General features: G+C 24.3%; 6 protein-coding genes across 6 annotated transcripts in view; 4 read left to right on the top strand and 2 right to left on the bottom strand.

The window, feature by feature from the left end:
* Window positions 1-3,151, top strand: part of DDB_G0274211 (Ras GTPase activation domain-containing protein) — a gene marked incomplete at both ends in the record, with an annotated part of 5,349 nt that extends 2,198 nt beyond the window's left edge. The window contains 2 exons of the mRNA XM_639167.1: window positions 1-793; window positions 956-3,151. The exon at window positions 1-793 is cut by the window's left edge and continues 2,198 nt beyond it. Of these exons, the coding sequence (XP_644259.1) occupies window positions 1-793; window positions 956-3,151 (2,989 nt within the window). The remainder of the gene's footprint in view (window positions 794-955) is intronic.
* A 372-nt stretch (window positions 3,152-3,523) lies between these two features.
* Window positions 3,524-5,239, top strand: prpf3 (U4/U6 small nuclear ribonucleoprotein; the record flags this gene model as incomplete). The annotated part of the gene is made up of 1 exon (XM_639166.1): window positions 3,524-5,239. The coding sequence occupies one exon, from the start codon at window positions 3,524-3,526 to the stop codon at window positions 5,237-5,239; it is 1,716 nt and encodes a 571-aa protein (XP_644258.1).
* Window positions 5,240-5,355: 116 nt separating this feature from the next.
* Window positions 5,356-7,304, bottom strand: DDB_G0274215 (hypothetical protein; the record flags this gene model as incomplete). Its single annotated transcript, XM_639165.1, has 2 exons — window positions 5,356-7,049; window positions 7,157-7,304. The coding sequence occupies 2 exons, from the start codon at window positions 7,302-7,304 to the stop codon at window positions 5,356-5,358; spliced, it is 1,842 nt and encodes a 613-aa protein (XP_644257.1).
* Window positions 7,305-8,099: 795 nt separating this feature from the next.
* On the top strand, window positions 8,100-10,613 carry DDB_G0274981 (hypothetical protein; the record flags this gene model as incomplete). Its single annotated transcript, XM_639164.1, has 1 exon — window positions 8,100-10,613. One exon carries the CDS (start codon window positions 8,100-8,102, stop codon window positions 10,611-10,613), a length of 2,514 nt encoding a protein of 837 aa, XP_644256.1.
* Window positions 10,614-11,109: 496 nt separating this feature from the next.
* On the top strand, window positions 11,110-13,429 carry tcf25 (Nulp1-type basic helix-loop-helix domain-containing protein; the record flags this gene model as incomplete). Its single annotated transcript, XM_639163.1, has 2 exons — window positions 11,110-11,534; window positions 11,632-13,429. The coding sequence occupies 2 exons, from the start codon at window positions 11,110-11,112 to the stop codon at window positions 13,427-13,429; spliced, it is 2,223 nt and encodes a 740-aa protein (XP_644255.1).
* A 1,011-nt stretch (window positions 13,430-14,440) lies between these two features.
* DDB_G0274979 (hypothetical protein) lies at window positions 14,441-17,042 on the bottom strand (the record flags this gene model as incomplete). Its single annotated transcript, XM_639162.1, has 3 exons — window positions 14,441-15,467; window positions 15,538-15,708; window positions 15,820-17,042. The coding sequence occupies 3 exons, from the start codon at window positions 17,040-17,042 to the stop codon at window positions 14,441-14,443; spliced, it is 2,421 nt and encodes an 806-aa protein (XP_644254.1).
* Window positions 17,043-17,500: the final 458 nt, after the last annotated feature.

The following is a 17,500-nucleotide window of genomic DNA, read 5'->3' as shown; positions in this document are numbered from 1 at the left end:
TCCGGGTAGAGTTGGTATTACCGAGAGAAGATCATTGATTCTCGTGGCTAAATGTCTTCAAAATTTATCGAATCAAGTTTTATTCAATCAACCCTACATGGAGACAATCAATGATTTCATTCATAATAATTTACCAGCCCTTGATGATTTCTTTATGAAATGTGCATCACGTCCAACCGAGGATCAAACCATTGATGGTATGTTTGTAAGTGAAGAATCCATTTTTGAAGGTATAGTTTATCTTCAACAATTTATCGATAAAAATCAAGAAAAACTCTTTAAAAATTTAGAATCAAATCAAAATATAGCTCAAGTTGATAAACCAAAACCAGAGAAAATTATGGAAGCTGTTGATGCTTCAAAAAAAGCAGTTTTATCAAATTCAAATTTAGTTTTAGGTAAAGCACGTTCAAATTCAAGTGGTTCAAATAATATTTTATTAAATGGTAGTAATGGTTTAAATAATAGTAGTGGTGGTATTGGTGGTAGTAGTAGTAGTAATGGTGGTAAAGATTCTTCACATAAAAAATCAAGATCAACAACTGAACCAAAAGAAGGTAAATCTTGGTCAAAAATTAAACAAAATGTTATAACTCCAATTATTTCAAATTTTCCAAAATCATCATCATCCTCCTCCTCCTCTTCAAATAGTAGTGGTAGTAATGGTAATGGTAATATCAATAATAATAGTAATATAACATCATCACCATCAATTAGTTCATCAAATGGTAGTGTAAATCCACCCCAAACATCATTATCACCACCACAACCATCATCTCAAGAAGAAGAAATTGTAAATATAAAATTTATATTTAAACATTTAATATTAATAGTTTTACCAATACTAATAATAAAATATTATAATAATTAAATTTAAAATTATTATTTTCTTTTTATTATTTATTTATTTATTATTATTATTTATTTATTATTTATTTATTTTATTTATATTTAGAAAATTTTAAATTATGATTTTGAATGGGATAAAAAATCAAGACCAGTTCATATTGTAGTTAGTACATTACTTAGAAATATTACAAATTTATTAAAATCAAATAAGCTATCAGATACTCAATCATTAAAGATGAATGGTCAACCAGTTCATTGGTCAGCAATTCAAACAACTAATGAATTTTCAAATTTCTCAAGAGAAACTAATGAATTACAAAGTGTTTATTTTGAAAATATGCAAGCAGATTATATTACAGCTGTATTTATTAATATTTTCAATTTGATGATGGTTCATTTACATTTCCTAATTGGACCACCAAATTCAGAGATGAGAAGAAAACAATATTTCACTTATCGTTATAATGTTAGTGGTTGTTTATATTCATTATCAGATATTCAACATGGTATACTAAGAGGTAATCCAAAGAATTCGCTCTCAAGAGTTCGTCAAATTAGAGGTGGCGATAAGAGAAGACAATATGTAATTTCAACATTGGATCCAAGAATTCATTTCGCTCTATTCGCTGTCAATATCACAATTCCATGCATGAGAATTTTCTCACCAGAGACTGTCGTTGAAGATTTGCATAAATGTGGTGAAGAGTTTTGTTCATCAAAGATCGATATTTGTATAAAGAAAAAGGAGATATCTTTACCAAAGGTTTTCTCACATTATGGCACTGATTTTGGTAAAAGTCGTTCAGAAATGTTGAAATGGGTATTCCAATTTTTAACAGCAACTAAAAGAACTGAACTCTTGGAATTGCTAGAGAAACCTTCATTCCTTTGTTTATATAGAAGTGAAAGTTGGAATCCAATAATTTACAAAACTAAATTCATCAATGATTTAGATGAAAAAATCACTACAGAGAAAGAAACTGAAAAGAAACAACAAGAAAAAGATAAACTTTTACGTAGAAAATCAAGATCACTCACTCATGGTAATCGTTCTTTAACTAGTAAAAAAGATTCTTCAGTATTAATTCAATCTTTGAAACAATCTTCAAATCATTCAACCAAACAAATTCGTGCTTTATTAAATGAAATTGTAAAAGTTATCTCTGAATCTATAGATTTATCTTACATTATTAAAATTGTCGATATTTTAAAGAGAACAACTAAACAATTATCTTTTAATGAATGGCAAAAAAGTAATGCCTCTGGTGGTTCAAATGGTGGTAGTTGTTCAACTACAACAAATCAAACTCAACATCATGGTGAAGGTAGTAATGGTCAACAACAACAACAACAACAATCAAATAATAATACAACTACTACCACTACTACTACTACCACAACAACTGTACCAATACTTACAAAACAATCAACAAGATTATTTGGTAATACTCAAATCTATTGTTTAGCACCAATTATTTTAACAAATCAATTCACATTACCATTATCAGAGTTTTTCTCAATATTATTTACAATTGAAAAAGAGTTGAATAAATTTTTAGATTTCATGGAAATCGCTTCTTTTGTTCAATCAAATGATATCTCAGAGTTATTATTGGATACTTTAAATGAAGTCACAAATGAAATGGAACAATTAAAAAATACTTATGATTTAGTTACACCTTTGAAATTAATTTTAAAACAATCTTTAAATTATTTTAGTGTTTCAATTACTACAAAATCTCAACCTGTAACTCCAAATGAAGAGAATTTATTAGCAAATATTTTACAAGAGTTTGGTTTAGATGATTTAAATATTAATAATAATAATAATAATAATAATAATAATAATAATAATAATAATAATAATAATAATAATAATAATAATAATAATAATAATATAACTACAACTACTACCACAACTACGTCTACAACTAAAAGTACAACTAGTATTTCATCATCATCACCATCATCATTTTCATCACAATCATCTTTATCAAATTCACAACAAAATTCACCAACTTTAACAAGTAAAAGACAACAACAATTAAATTTACTTTCTGAAAGAATAGCTGAAATTGAAAAGCAAATCGATAAATCCGACTCAATGCAATCAATTAATCCAATCATTCAAAAGGTTAAGAAAATTGGAAAATTATTATCATTGTATGATGAACAAGCAATGGGTAGATTCTCACCAAGACCATTATCTTCTTCAATAAATAATATTAATAATAATAATATTAATAATAATAATAGTAATAATACAACTACTACTACCACAACCTCAACTATCCATAAATAATTATAAATACTTAAAAAAAAACATAAATAAAAACAAATAAAACTAATGTATATATTAAAAATAAATTAAAAGTTAAAAAAAAAATAAATAAAATTTTAAAAAGATTTATTTACATTTCCCCAAACTTAATAATTTTTAATTTTCATTTTCAATTTTTTTTTTATAAATCCCACAAATTTTTATTTTTGTCAATATCTTTTTTTTTGTCAATAGAAATTTTTTTTTTTTTTTTTTTTTTTTTTTTTTTTTTTTTTCATAAATTTTATGAAATAAATTAAACGATTAAAAAAATAAAAATATATTTTCCCAACGACAACAACAACAATAATATAATAATAATAATAATAATAACCACAAATACAAACAACATCAATGTCGTCAACACCTAATAAAAGAAAGTTTCATGATGGAGACGACACTGAGCAACTTCAGCAACAGGATAAAAAATTAAAATCGTCAAATGATATTGATAGTATTTCCACTATCAAAAACAACAACAACAACAACAACAACAACAATAATAATAATAATAATAATGGTACATCAGCATCAACATCAACATCAACATCTACATCTACATCTACATCCACATCAGCTCAACCACCAAAAGAAGAAACAGCAATTGAAAGAAAAAAGAGAGAATTAAGAGAAAAAATTTTAAAGAGTAAACAAGAATTAAATAATATTATTAGTATAGATCAAAATGTTACTACTGCACAAACATCAATACCAACACCAACCATAGCAACAAAAGTTGAACAACCAACTATTATAACTAAGGATAATAAAGATGAAGAAACAACAACAACAACAACAACAGAAGCAGCAGGAGAAAATGAAATGTTTTTTGATCCACGTATTAAAGTTTCAAATGATAAAAAAAAGAAATTAAATTCATTTACATTCATCCAACCAGGTAGATATAGTAAAAAAGCAGATAAATTAAGATCACAAGCATTAGCAGAGGAAATGAAAAAACAAGTTGAATTAAATTCATTAAATGCTAAAAAGAATACAGAATCAATGGAAACTATTATATCAATATCTGAAGTACCTTCAATTGAATGGTGGGATAATGATATATTAAAAGATGAAATTCAAAATAATTTAAATAATACTGAAGATGAAAACATAAAAGAAAATCAAATTAATGAATTAAATAAAATTATATTAAATTGTAATTATCTTAATGATGATAATAATAACTTTAATCAAGAATTAAAAAATAAAATTATAAATTCAGAATATTGGGGATACATTGAACATCCAGTTAAAATTAAAACAAAGATTCAATTAAAAGATACAACACCTCCACCAATAAGACCCGACTTTTTATTATTAACAAAGGAGAAGAAGAAAATGAGAAAGCAAAGAAGAGCTGAAGAAGCTAGAGAACGTCAAGAGAGAATTATGAATGGTATGGAGGCACCACCAGAGAATAAAGTTAAACTTAGTAATCTAATGAGAGTAATTGGCACTCAAGCTGTATTAGATCCCACCAAAGCTCTATTAGAGGTAACAAAGAAAATGGAAGAAAGAGCTGCAGCTCGTGATAAAAAGAATCAAGAGAATAAGTTAACACCAGAGCAAAGAAAAGAGAAAAAACGTGATAAAATCTTAATCGATGCTAAACAAGAGCTATATTGTTCACTCTATAAAGTTGTGGATTTATCACATCCACTTTATCGTTCAATCATTGGTAGAAATTCAAAAGAGAATTTGGCAACAGGTTGTATAATTTTTCATCCATCTTGTAACTTGATTGCTTTTGAGGGTGGTTTAAAAATTCAAAAGAAATTTAAAAAACTCTTATTAAATCGTATAGATTGGGATAACCCACCACCAATTAAACAAAGTGATCCAGAACAACAAACAAAACATCAAAATAATAGTGACCTTTATCCAAAACCACCTGAAGGTACACCAAATTCTTGTCATCTTGTTTGGACTGGTCCAATTCTTGAAGCTCATTTCAAAGGTTTTAACTATGAAATCTCACCGTTAGAATCACAAGCAAGAAAATATTTACAAGAACATAATGTACCTCATTATTGGGATATGGTTAAAAACTTTTCACCAGAAATTTAAAATAAATATATATATAAATAAACTATTATTTTTATTATTATTATTATTTCTAAAGTATAAATACAATTTTTATTTATTTTTTATTTTTATTTTTATTTATTTTTTTAACATATTAATTAATTGGTTGTTGATGTTGATGTTGATGTTGATGTTGATGTTGATGAACTTGATAAATAATCCATAATTTCAATTAAAACACTTGGTGATAATTGATTTAATGAACCTTGTTTAACTAATTCTTTATGATTACGAGCAATGAAATTTAAACAAAGTTTTCTTAATTTTGCCAATTTAAAGCTATCAGCTTCTTTAAAGATTTGAACAACAGTTTCACAATCAATACCTTCAGTTGCTTTTGCTTCACAAATTGTTTTTAATCTTGGTACACAATAAAGATCTGATAAATATAAAATACCAATACAATTTTCTAATAAAACTAAATCTTCATTTCCACTATAAAGGAATTCAATAAAAATTTTAAAATCTTCATATCTTTCATTAATTTTAATAACTTTTTCAAATGATTCTTTTAACCCACTATTAAATAATGAATAAAAATATTGACTTCTAACTGATAAAATATTTTTATGTGCATAAATTTCTTTTGTTACAATTGTAGGTTTTGAATTATTATTTGAATTATTATTATTATCATTTTCATCTCCAACTAATTCAGTTGATTCTAATGAAAAACAAATATCACTAAAATATTGTTTTGCATTTTTAAATAATGTTGAAAAATCTTCAATTAAATTATCCGATGGAATTTGAACTGGATTTGGGAAAGAGTATTCCCAAAGATCATTATATAGACATGATTGATATGAACCACCATATAAGAATAATTTTGGTTTATTTGAACCATCGAAATTTTCAATTAAAACTGTACTATGTCTTCTTCTTCTTGGTGGTCCTTCAGTTAAAATTTGTTTCCATTCTTCTTTATCGAAATCAAATGAATAAAAATCTCTAAGGAATCCCTTCTTTTTAGAATATCCACCATAAACTAACATTTTATCTTGAAATACATTTGCACTATGACCATATCTTGATTCTGGTATTATTACAATATCATCTACTGTTGATGTCGATGTTGATGTCGATGGTGAAGTTGATTTCTTTGGTATAACTTCTACCCATTCTTCAGATTCTATATCGAATTTATAGAGTTTATTTGTTGGATTACTGTCTAAACCATAACCACCGAAAAAGTAAATACATTTTGTACCATCTAAATGCTTGTAAACGACAGCAGAACCTAATCTACCAAATTCTGGTGAGATTACAGATCTCCATGTATTGGTGGTAATATTGTAAATTTTAGTATTTGTAAAGAATACTGAACTAATTGAATTATTGGTTGAAATAGTTTGACTACCACCAATGATATACATATTATCACCGACTACAACTGCACAATGACCATCTCTTGGCTCTGGGTTATTCAATGATTCATTTATCATTGATTGTGATGGTACAGTGGTTTGTTGGATTGCATTCGATAGAATTTGAGTCCACTGATTTTGAAGGAATTCAAATTTCCAAAGTTCATTAATTGTTTTAAATACTTTAGTTGTACCACCAAGGAATGAAGTTCTAACATCTTCATAAACACCTCCACCAAATACGTACATACAATCACCATGAATCACTGATGTATGTACAATTCTAGTTCTTGCTGGTGCTGGTAATGTTTGCCATTGGAATGTTGATAAATCTAATTTTACAAATTGTTGAAATCCACCATTAATTGAATTCTCTGATCCACCATAACTATATAAAAATTTATTATAATATACTAATGTATTATCTAATAAAATAGAGACAGGGGGGGAGAGAGATTAATAAATTAAATATTTAATTTTTTAAAATCAAGTGTTTTAAAATAAATAAAAAATTTTAAAAAAAACAACTTACCAAATCTTGGGGTTGGAGTGTTGGCAGTTGCAATTATTTTCCAATTTACAATTGGTGCTTGATCTAATTCAATATTTGGTGGTGTTGATGACCCTGATTCTGATTCTTCATTGTTATTATTATTATTTTCATTATTAGTTCTAGCCATGGTTTTATTATTAAATTGTATTTAATTTTCTAAAATAAAAAAAAAAAAAAAAATTATAAAAATATAAAAAAATGGTGAATTAAAAAAAAAAAAAAAAAAATAAAAAAAAAATAAATAATAAAAAAAAAAAAAAAAAAATTTAAAATTGGCGTGGTAGGATATTTTTAGAAATTGAAAGTTGCAATGTCAGATCGTATGTATTTTGCATTAACCACTCATTATTTTTAATGACTCATTATTTTTTTTTTTTTTTTTTTAAAATGTTTGAAAAAAAAAAACAGAAATAATTTAGATTATTTGTTTAAACTTATTTTTTTTTGTTTATTTAATAAATAAACAAAAAATTAATAAAAAAAAATTAAAAAAAAATGATTTTTATTTTTTCAAAAAAACAAATGAATTTTAAAAAATTGTTTATTATATTATTTTTTATTTTTTTTTTAAAAATGACAATAAGATTTAAAATTTCCTTTAGTAGGAAAATTAAAAAAAACAATAAAAAAAATAAAAAAAAAATAAGAAAATAAAAAAAATAAAAAAAAATAAAAAAACTAATATTGTTTTTTTTTTTTTAAAAATTTTATTTTCATCATGCCTCTTCCAATATTTGCACAATTTAATTAATTTAGTGCATTCACATTAATTTACACAATTTTTTATTTTTTATTTTTTTAATTTTTTTTTATTTTTTTTATTTTATTTTATTTTATTTTTTTTTTATTTTTTTTTTTTACTCATATATACACACACTTATAATAATATTAATATATTCATTAAATTACGTAGTTTAATAAAATGGGTATTAATAATAAAAATAAAGATAATAATGAAATCATGAATGATAACCACAATAATAATAATAATAACAATAACAATAAGGAAGATATTCCAACAATAGAAGAATATAACGATTATGATCATATAACACCAGGTCCACCACCTCATAAAGTAGTTCAATTCTTAATAAATGAAAGTAATAATAATAATAATAATAATGATAATAATAGTGGTAGTCATGAACACCAAAACAATAATAGTAGTAATATTAGTGACACATATACAACAGATAGTGACACAGAAACAAGTAAAATCTTAAAAAAAGTTAAAGAAGAATTAAGAAATCAAGATAAAATAAATAATAAAAATAATAAAATATATCCACCTCATTCAATATTTCCAACTTTTCCAACTGATTTAGATAATGATAATGATGATTATGTAAATAAAGAACAATTATTTGGAAATAATATTGAAGAGATAAATAGTAGTAGTGAAATTTTTAAAAATAAAAATATTAATAATAATTGCAACGACGACGACGGCGATGACGATAATGATGACGATAATAATAAAAATAATAATAGTAGACATTTCGAAGAGGGTGATGATGAAAGAGATGATACTCCCACAACCATTTCAACAAAAACAACAACAACAAATACAACACCAATTACATTATCTTCAGCAGCTTTTATAAATACAAATTTAAATAATATACAGGGTAGTATTGGTCCATCAACACCATCTATATTACCACGTGATATCTCAAAAAGGGATTTAGTTGGAAGTAGCAGTAGTAAAGATGTTGGTGAAGATATAGCTGATGTAGTTGAGGCAAGTTTAAATGTATCAAATTTATCAGCTTCCTCATCTTCCTTAAATTCTAATAGTGGTAGTAATGTTGATGATAATAATAATAATGTAAATACAACAACCACATCACCACCACCACAACAACAACAACAACAACAACAACAACAACAACAACAACAACAACAACAACAACAACAACAACAACAACAACAACAACCTTCAATATCAATATCAACATCATCAAATAGTTTACCAATAAATGATAATATAAATGCATTTCAAAAGAGTTTATCAGAGAAAAGGAATTTATTTATTGGTAAAATTATACAAAAAGTATTGAATACATTAAAGAAAGCAGCATCTGATGATTTATCAACCTCTCAAAAAGATAGAATCATTGAAGAGATTTTCAAAGATATTAGTTTGGAACTTGATGAACCAGTATTTGAATATCTAACAACATTTGATGAAAAAGATATTGAAAAAGTAAATTCAAATCAACATTCAACAATATTTTATCCATATCCATGTTTAGATCAATTTTCAAAAAGATCTTTTAAACAAAAATCCCCAATTTTATCACCAACTCACCATGTTGATACTTCACCTTCAAAATCAGCGACAAAAATAACAACATCATCATCAGCGTCATCATCATCATCAAATTTACGTCATTCATCATCATCCCAATCAATATCAGGAGTAAATTCTTCATCTTCATCATCACCAACATTAACATCATCATCATCAGGTAGTGGTGAAATTTATTATTACCAATTAATATCACAATATTTTATAAATAATCCAGATAAGGTTGAACCATTTAGACCATTATTATATTCATTATGGACGAATAATCAATGGTTTTATTTAATTTATTCATCAATGTTTTATTCATGGTTGTTAGAGTATAGATTATCATTAATTAGTCAATTGAATGTATTGATAAAAGCATCGAATCGATTGTTTTGGTATGATTGTGATCATTATACTAGAAAGTATTATCATGTTTATCAAACTATTAAACAAAAACTATTGGATTGTTCTCTTTGGAATGGTTTAAATGAAGCATCAATCAAATCCAATCAAGCTGGTGATCCTGACATTCAAAGATCAAATCTTTTAAGAAATCGTAGAATTTGGATTGACTTTTATCATATAGTATCTGTATTCTATTTTTATTATGAAAGAACTAATGATCAAATCAATGAATTTAGATCAATAATTAATAAACAATATCAAGATTTTATTTTAGATATAAGTCAAAAGAAACTATTTAATAATACTAATAATAATAACAATAATAACAGTGGTGGTAGTGGTGGTGGTGGTGGTACAAATTTAATATTATCACCTGATGATTTATTTGTACGAGGTATAATTAAACATGTTTCATTAATAAAGAGAGAGGAAACTTTAATTAGATATATTGAAAAATGTTTAGTATTTGGTGAAGGTTGGAATTTAAATCCTACAACTAGAGTAAAGTTACAATCTTGTTTATACTCTTTAACTAAACCTGGATATCCTGCTTATGTACCAAGAAGTGTTCGTACTAAAAGTAGAGAAGTATTGGATAGATTATTCCCTGATGGTAAATTCTCAAGACATACTGTAAATTTATTCTTTAGACTATTACATCCTTATTATTCAATTGGTTCTATAATTCATTGGGGTATTTCAATCATTAAATCCTATATTCCATATTTTAGATAATAAATAATAATTGATAATTAATATTATTAATATTGATATCACTGGAAAAAAAAAAGAAATTAATAAATTTTATTATAAATTAATAAATTTCATCAATTTCTTATTTTTTAATAGTTTTTGTCACATTTTAAGAAATTTTTTCAATTAAAAATTGATTAAATCAAAAAATAAGAGATTGGGGAAATTAATAAATTTTTCCAGTGAATAATAATAAAAAAAAAAAAAAAAATTATTTTTTAATTTTTTTGTTTAAAAAATATCTTTTAGTGATATTATTTTTTTTGGTGATTTCTTATTTCTATTTTAATAAATAAATCAAATTTTAATTTCACAACAAATTCTCAAAAGAGTACTTTTTTTTTTTTTTTTTTTCATTTTTTTTTTTTTTTTTTCTTTTTCTTTTTCATTTTTTTTTTTTCATTTTTTTTTTTTTTTTTTTAAATAAATTCATAGAGATAGAGAGAAAGAGATAGAGAGATAAATAAAAATACAAATAATGTCAACAAAAGCATTAAAAAAGAAACAACATATTAACGTACAACATGTAAATAGTAGTTCGGATGAGGGAAGTGAAAAAAAAGTTGTTGTTGTTGTTAATAGTGTAAAACCAAAATTTTCAATGTTAAACTTATCAGACGAAGATGACGACAAAAGTGACCAAGATGAAAATGAAGATAAAAAAGATTCTGAATCAGAAGAATCAGAAGAAGAAGAAGAAGAAGAAGAAATTGAAAAAGAGAAACCTCAAGCTAAAGAACAATTATCTTCAAAACAACAAAAACAAAAGCAACAACAACAAGCATCCAAAAAAAAACAAGCAAAGAAAAAACAACAACAAAAGAAAAAACAACAACAACAAGAAAAAGATGAACTTGAATTAAATGAGATTGAAAAATCATCGCCACCAATAATATTATCAGAGTATGTTTTTTTTTTTTTTTTTTACTTTTTTTTTAATAATAATATTTTACTAATTTTATATTATTATGTATTTAACAAAATAAATAATATTATATAGAATTGAGATTAAAGATAAAGAATTTAGAGAATTATTTAAAATTAATACAGTTAATTTAAACCCAGATAACGAATTGAAAAAATTATTTGGTTGTAAGAGTTCAGATATTAAAGGTCAAAAGAAAAAGAGTGTACATCATTTTAAAAAGAAAAACTATATATTTGTTCAACCAAAACCTGAATGGCCTGATGTCATGGGAGGATTTATGGTAATGGAAATATGTAATGATGATAAAGTACCATCATCACCAACAAATGCAACAACAACCACAACTACAACTACTACTACAACCAATACAGTATCACCAAAATTAAAATCACAACAACAATCTTTAGATGGTATAAATTATTTTAAAATTAAATGGGGTCAAACATATTCAAATATTCAAGAAGAATTTTATTTAGCATTAACAACTCATGACCCAATGAGTTTAGTTGAAATTATTAGATATCATCCATATCATATTGATTCATTATTACAGTTGGGTCAAGTTTGTTTACAAACTGCAGATTATTCAAAAGCGGGTGATTTCGTAGAGATGGCAGTATTTGCATTTGAGAATGTATTCCATCATCTCTTTAATCCACTCAATGGTAATTGTAGATTCGAATATAGACATGACCAAAATAAATCATGTTTCTTGGCAATCTTTAGATTTATTCAAATCATTGGTAGAAGGGCATGTCATAGAACCGCATTAGAACTTTGTAAAATTTTATTAACTTGGGATTACTCTGATCCATTGTATGTACGTTTAATCATCGATTACTACTCCATTAGATCCAAACAGTATAGATTCTTGGTAGATTTATTCACAAAGTTAAAAACTATCACACCAACCAATCAAGGCGATCTATCATTGTTACCAAACTTTTGTTATTCTGCTGCTTTGGCAATGTATCATTTGGAGAGAGAGAAATCAACAACAACAACATCAACATCAACATCAACATCATCATCGAAATCATCAAGTGTTGAAGAATCAAGTGATATACTCTTACAAAAGGCCTTAATATCATTCCCAATGGTGCTTCAACCATTGTTGGAGAAATTGAAAACTAATTTCTCAATTCCAAAGAATGGTAAAATAATAACACTTGAAAATGATCCATTCTTTAAGGATGACCCATTGGAGAAACGTATCGATCATTTGGTGACTTTGTTTGTCGAGAGAAATTATCAATGTTGGCAAACTCCTGAAATTTTAGATTGGTTAAAATCAAATGTTATCATTGTATTAGATAAAGTAGCCGCCAAACATCCAATGGTAAAACAATTGAGTGATTCAATCAAAGCAGAGTATGAAACTGTGAATCAAGAGGTCTTCGATCATTTAGTTCTATCAGAATACTCTGACGTTATCAATAGATTAACACCAGACATTATCGAAGCAATGCATGCTGAAGGTTTCAGAGATATCCTACCACAACGTGATCCAAATCAAGCACCACCACAACATCTTAGAAGAGGTGGTATTGGTCAAGGTTTCCAAATTCATCAAAGAAATCAACAACAACAAAGAAGAGTCCAACAACAATTAAGACAATTACAACAACAACAACAACAAAACTTACAACATCAACAACAACAACCTTTAGAACCTTTATTACAAGAGAATCCAGATTACACTGGTCCTGCCAATCCAGTTTTAAATTTCCTTCATTCTTTATTACCATGGAATGATCCATCCATTCAAAGAGAACGACAATTAGCAGCTACTCAAGGTACTCAACAACCAGCACCAGGATTTTTAGATGATTATGTTGATTTTTCTGATGAAGATGAAAATGAAAATTAAAAAATAAAAAAATAAATAATAATTTGTTATTATTTTTTATAAAAAGAAACTTATCCATATGTTAATTTTTATTTATTTATTTTTTTTTTTAAGAAAAAGAATCTGCTAAAATTAAAATAGATAATTTAAAAAAAAAGTTATGAATAATATTATCTACCATAGATATATGGCATACAATGATTATTTTGAACTAATATTAATTTTATTTTTTTTATTTTTTTTATTTTTTTTAAAGAAAGAAACTGGATTATTTAACATTGATTAATTGAGGTTATAGCTTATTCATTGATATGTTAAAAAATAATACTTTTTAAATAACTTATATTAATCTTCTTTGTAGGCTTTGTCATCTCTCTTTAATCCTCCTTCTCCATTTCTTTTTCTTTTTTTTTTTTTATCAAAATATTTTTTTCATAGTTACCCATATTCATTTTTTGATTGTTTTTTTTTTATTATTTTTTTTTTTGAAGCATTAAATCCAAAAACAATCACAAACCATTTTTCCAAGATAAAAACTATTTTTAAACAGTTATTTGATTGTTTAAAAATTAAATAACAATTTACTTTCAAGTTTGGTCTATTTTTTTTTTTTTTTTTTTTTTTTTAATTTTTCAATTTTTTGTTTTTTTTATTTGCAAACTCAACAAGTGATTATTTGTTTAATATATGGTTTATTAAAGTAAATTGTTATTTAATCTTAAAACAATCAAATAACTGTTTATAAATAGTTTTTTTATTGTTTTGGTTTAATAAATTGTTTTTAAAATAAATTAAAAAAAAAAAAAAAAAAAAAAAAAATTTAATGTGAAAACTCACCACAACAATATCATCTGCCATATGGCATATATAGATAATTTCGAACTAATATTAATTTTATTTTTTTTATTTTTTTAAAAATGAAACTGGATTATTGAACATTGATTAATTGAGGTTATAGCTTATTCACTGAGATGTTAAAAACAATACTTTTTAAATAAAATTAATCTTCTTTTTAGACTTTGTCATCTCTTTTTAATCCTCCTTCATCTCGTCATCATCATCGTCTTCTTCCTCTTCTTCTTCTTCTTCTTCTTCTTCTTCTTCTTCTTCTTCTTCTTCTTCTTCTTCTTCTTCTTCTTCTTCTTCTTCTTCTTCTTTTTCTTCTTCTTCTTCTTCTTCTTCTTTTTCATCTTCTTCTTTTATTTTATCTTCAATGTTAAAATTGAAATAAATTTTTAAAATATTTGAAATTTCTTGATTTATTGAATAATTTGTATTTATTTCTTTGTAAAAAAATATTAACAAATCTTCAGAAAAGAATGACTTATTATCTTGATCTAATTTCAATAAAAATTTTAAACAACTGATTTTATTGTACTTTTTAATATACTGAAATATTAAATCTTTTAATTCTTCCAATAGATTTTCAAATTTCTTTTCTTTACTGGTGTTATTAATGTAGTTGTAAAGTATTTCTAAATAATTAAAATTATTAGATTTGATTATTGATTTTATAAGTTTTTTTAAACCTGGAATTATGAATAATAGTGTTATTTTAAAAATTGTATTAAATTCATCAATTTGTTGTTGTTTGAATTCTTTTTTTGATTTCATGGCTTTTATTATTTCTTCAATAGAATGGATTTTTTCATCATTATGATTATTTTTAAAATTAAAATAATCAAGGTCACCAGGATTATTAAAATAATCAATATCATTTAATGCTTTTGAAAATTGGTTGGTGTAAAATAAATATCTGAATAATGTTACAAAATTTGGTTGTATACATCTACCAGATTTTAAATCACATTCTCTATTCTCATAGATCCATGCCAAAATTTCTGGATTTAATAAACATGAATACTTTTGTTGAGGTGGTGTTGATTCTAAAATTGCAACGAATTGATTTAATTTCAAATTTTTGGAAACTGGAAAGAAATTTAATGGGTTATCTTTATTACATTTTAATATATTCTTTTTAAAATCTTGATAGTTGTTACAAATGAAATCATTTGAAAATAGTTTTTGATTTTCCTTGAAATCTAATTTACTACATTGACTATAATAATCTTCTGGATATTTAGTTTTAAAATGATTTAATATTGATAATAACATCTGAATCCGAATACGAATCTGAATAATCGAATGAATTTAAAGCCATTTTTAAATATTCTACTTTATCATTATCGATAAGTGAATTGACCAAGAAATAAGTTTCATTACAGCTTTCATCACAAAAATCATTATTTTCTATATAGCTAATAAAATTTTCAATAAATAATTTTTGATATGTTGGGTCACTATATTTAAAAATAAGTTTAAAATTACTTTTGAATCCATTGTTTATTTCTTCATATCTAATTTGGTAATCCATAGGATGAATATGAGAAACCATTGTGAGTATTTTATACATTTGTTTGATTTCTTCTCTTGAATCTAAACGGTTTAAAGTTGAATTTAATTCGATTTCACTGAATAATTTCTTTATTGATTCAAACTTTTCTTTTGAATATAATAAATCTGAAAGCTTTTTATTTGCCTCTGATAATGATTCATTAGAAACCAATGGTGATACATAATGAATACATTCATATATTTCAATTAGCCATTTTAATGTAATATTAGGGAAAAAACAAAGATCTTCACACATGGATAAATCAAATAAATATTTAATTGGTTCTTTAATCTTTGTTGGAAGCTTTACACCTAAATTCATTAAACATTGAATCATATTTTTTTTATCGCGTATCGATTTTAAAAAGACAATCTCTATATTATCCAATGGAAAAAATCTATAATCCATTATTGGGTATTTTGTTTCCACTAAAGGAGGAAAATAATCTTCCTCCTCTAAATCAGGATCAAAATCCATATCTTCAGTTTCATCGAAAAAAATAAAATTGAATACATTAATAATATCATCTTCATTTAATTTAAATTTATTATTATTATTATTATTATTATTATTATTATTATTATTATTATTATTATTATTATTAGTAGTAGTTGAATTTGAAAGATAATTTACAATATCTATAGATCCTTTTATAACTGCCATTATAAATTTATTGTATGTAATGATTGGGTTGAGTTGATTGATGAGAACTTTTAATGCTAATAAATTATCGTTTACAATTATTTTATTTAATAGTTTATTCTTTTTTGTTTCGTCTAAAGTGAAATAAAATGGATAATTATTAAAAAGATCTTGATAGAATTGATAATCGTAATTTTCATCTTTAAAATTTTGAAGTATGATATGTATATCATTATTTGAGAAATGTAAGTCTTCATAATTTATTGATACTTTGTATTTTAATAATTCTTTATTGCCATAACTGATCATCTTGGATACATTAACCATTTCATCGAATTTGGAATATTTATTTTCTTTTAATACTTGTGTTTTATTTGACATATCATCTTTTGGCATAAATCCTTCTACTGATAATTTAATCTTGTTACCTCTAAAATTTGGTAATAACAAAGATGTTGTTGTCTTTACTTTTAAAAATGATAAAATTTTATTTTTTATCACTGCATTCTCCCAAACTTTTTGAAATAATATTCCTGTTGATTCAAGATTGTTTTTATTTTCAGTTGAATTTTTATTTATATCCAATATCAGTGACATTTTTAATTAATATATATTAAATTCTTTATTTATTTTTATTACCTTTTTTTTAAAGAAAAGAAATTGTGAAACGAAAAAAAAAAAAAAAAAAAGTGTTTTTAATTTTTAATTTTGTATGACCAAAAATTGATTTTATTTTTTTTTTATTTTTTTTTTAGTTTTTTTTTTAGTTTTTTGAAAAATTTGACCAGAGCATATAATATTTTTTTATTTTTTATTTTTTATTTTTCCAATATTAAGTTTCTAATATTGGAAAAATAAAAAATAAAAGGAAATTAAAATCAAAATTCTTTGAAACTTAGGGTTTTAGGACAACAGATAGAAAAGCGTTCCCACTGCTCGAATTTCTCAAAAAACTAAAAAAAAATAAAAAAGAAAAAAATAAAATTAATTTTTGATCATAATAACAAAAATAAAAAAAAGATAAAAATATCTTGATCAATTATTTTATTTTTTTT

The sequence above is a fragment of the Dictyostelium discoideum genome, assembly GCF_000004695.1.
Source record: "Dictyostelium discoideum AX4 chromosome 2 chromosome, whole genome shotgun sequence".
Lineage (NCBI taxonomy): Eukaryota > Evosea > Eumycetozoa > Dictyosteliales > Dictyosteliaceae > Dictyostelium > Dictyostelium discoideum.
Note: the sequence above shows the minus strand (reverse complement) of the source record. Positions and strands in the feature narration are given on the sequence as shown.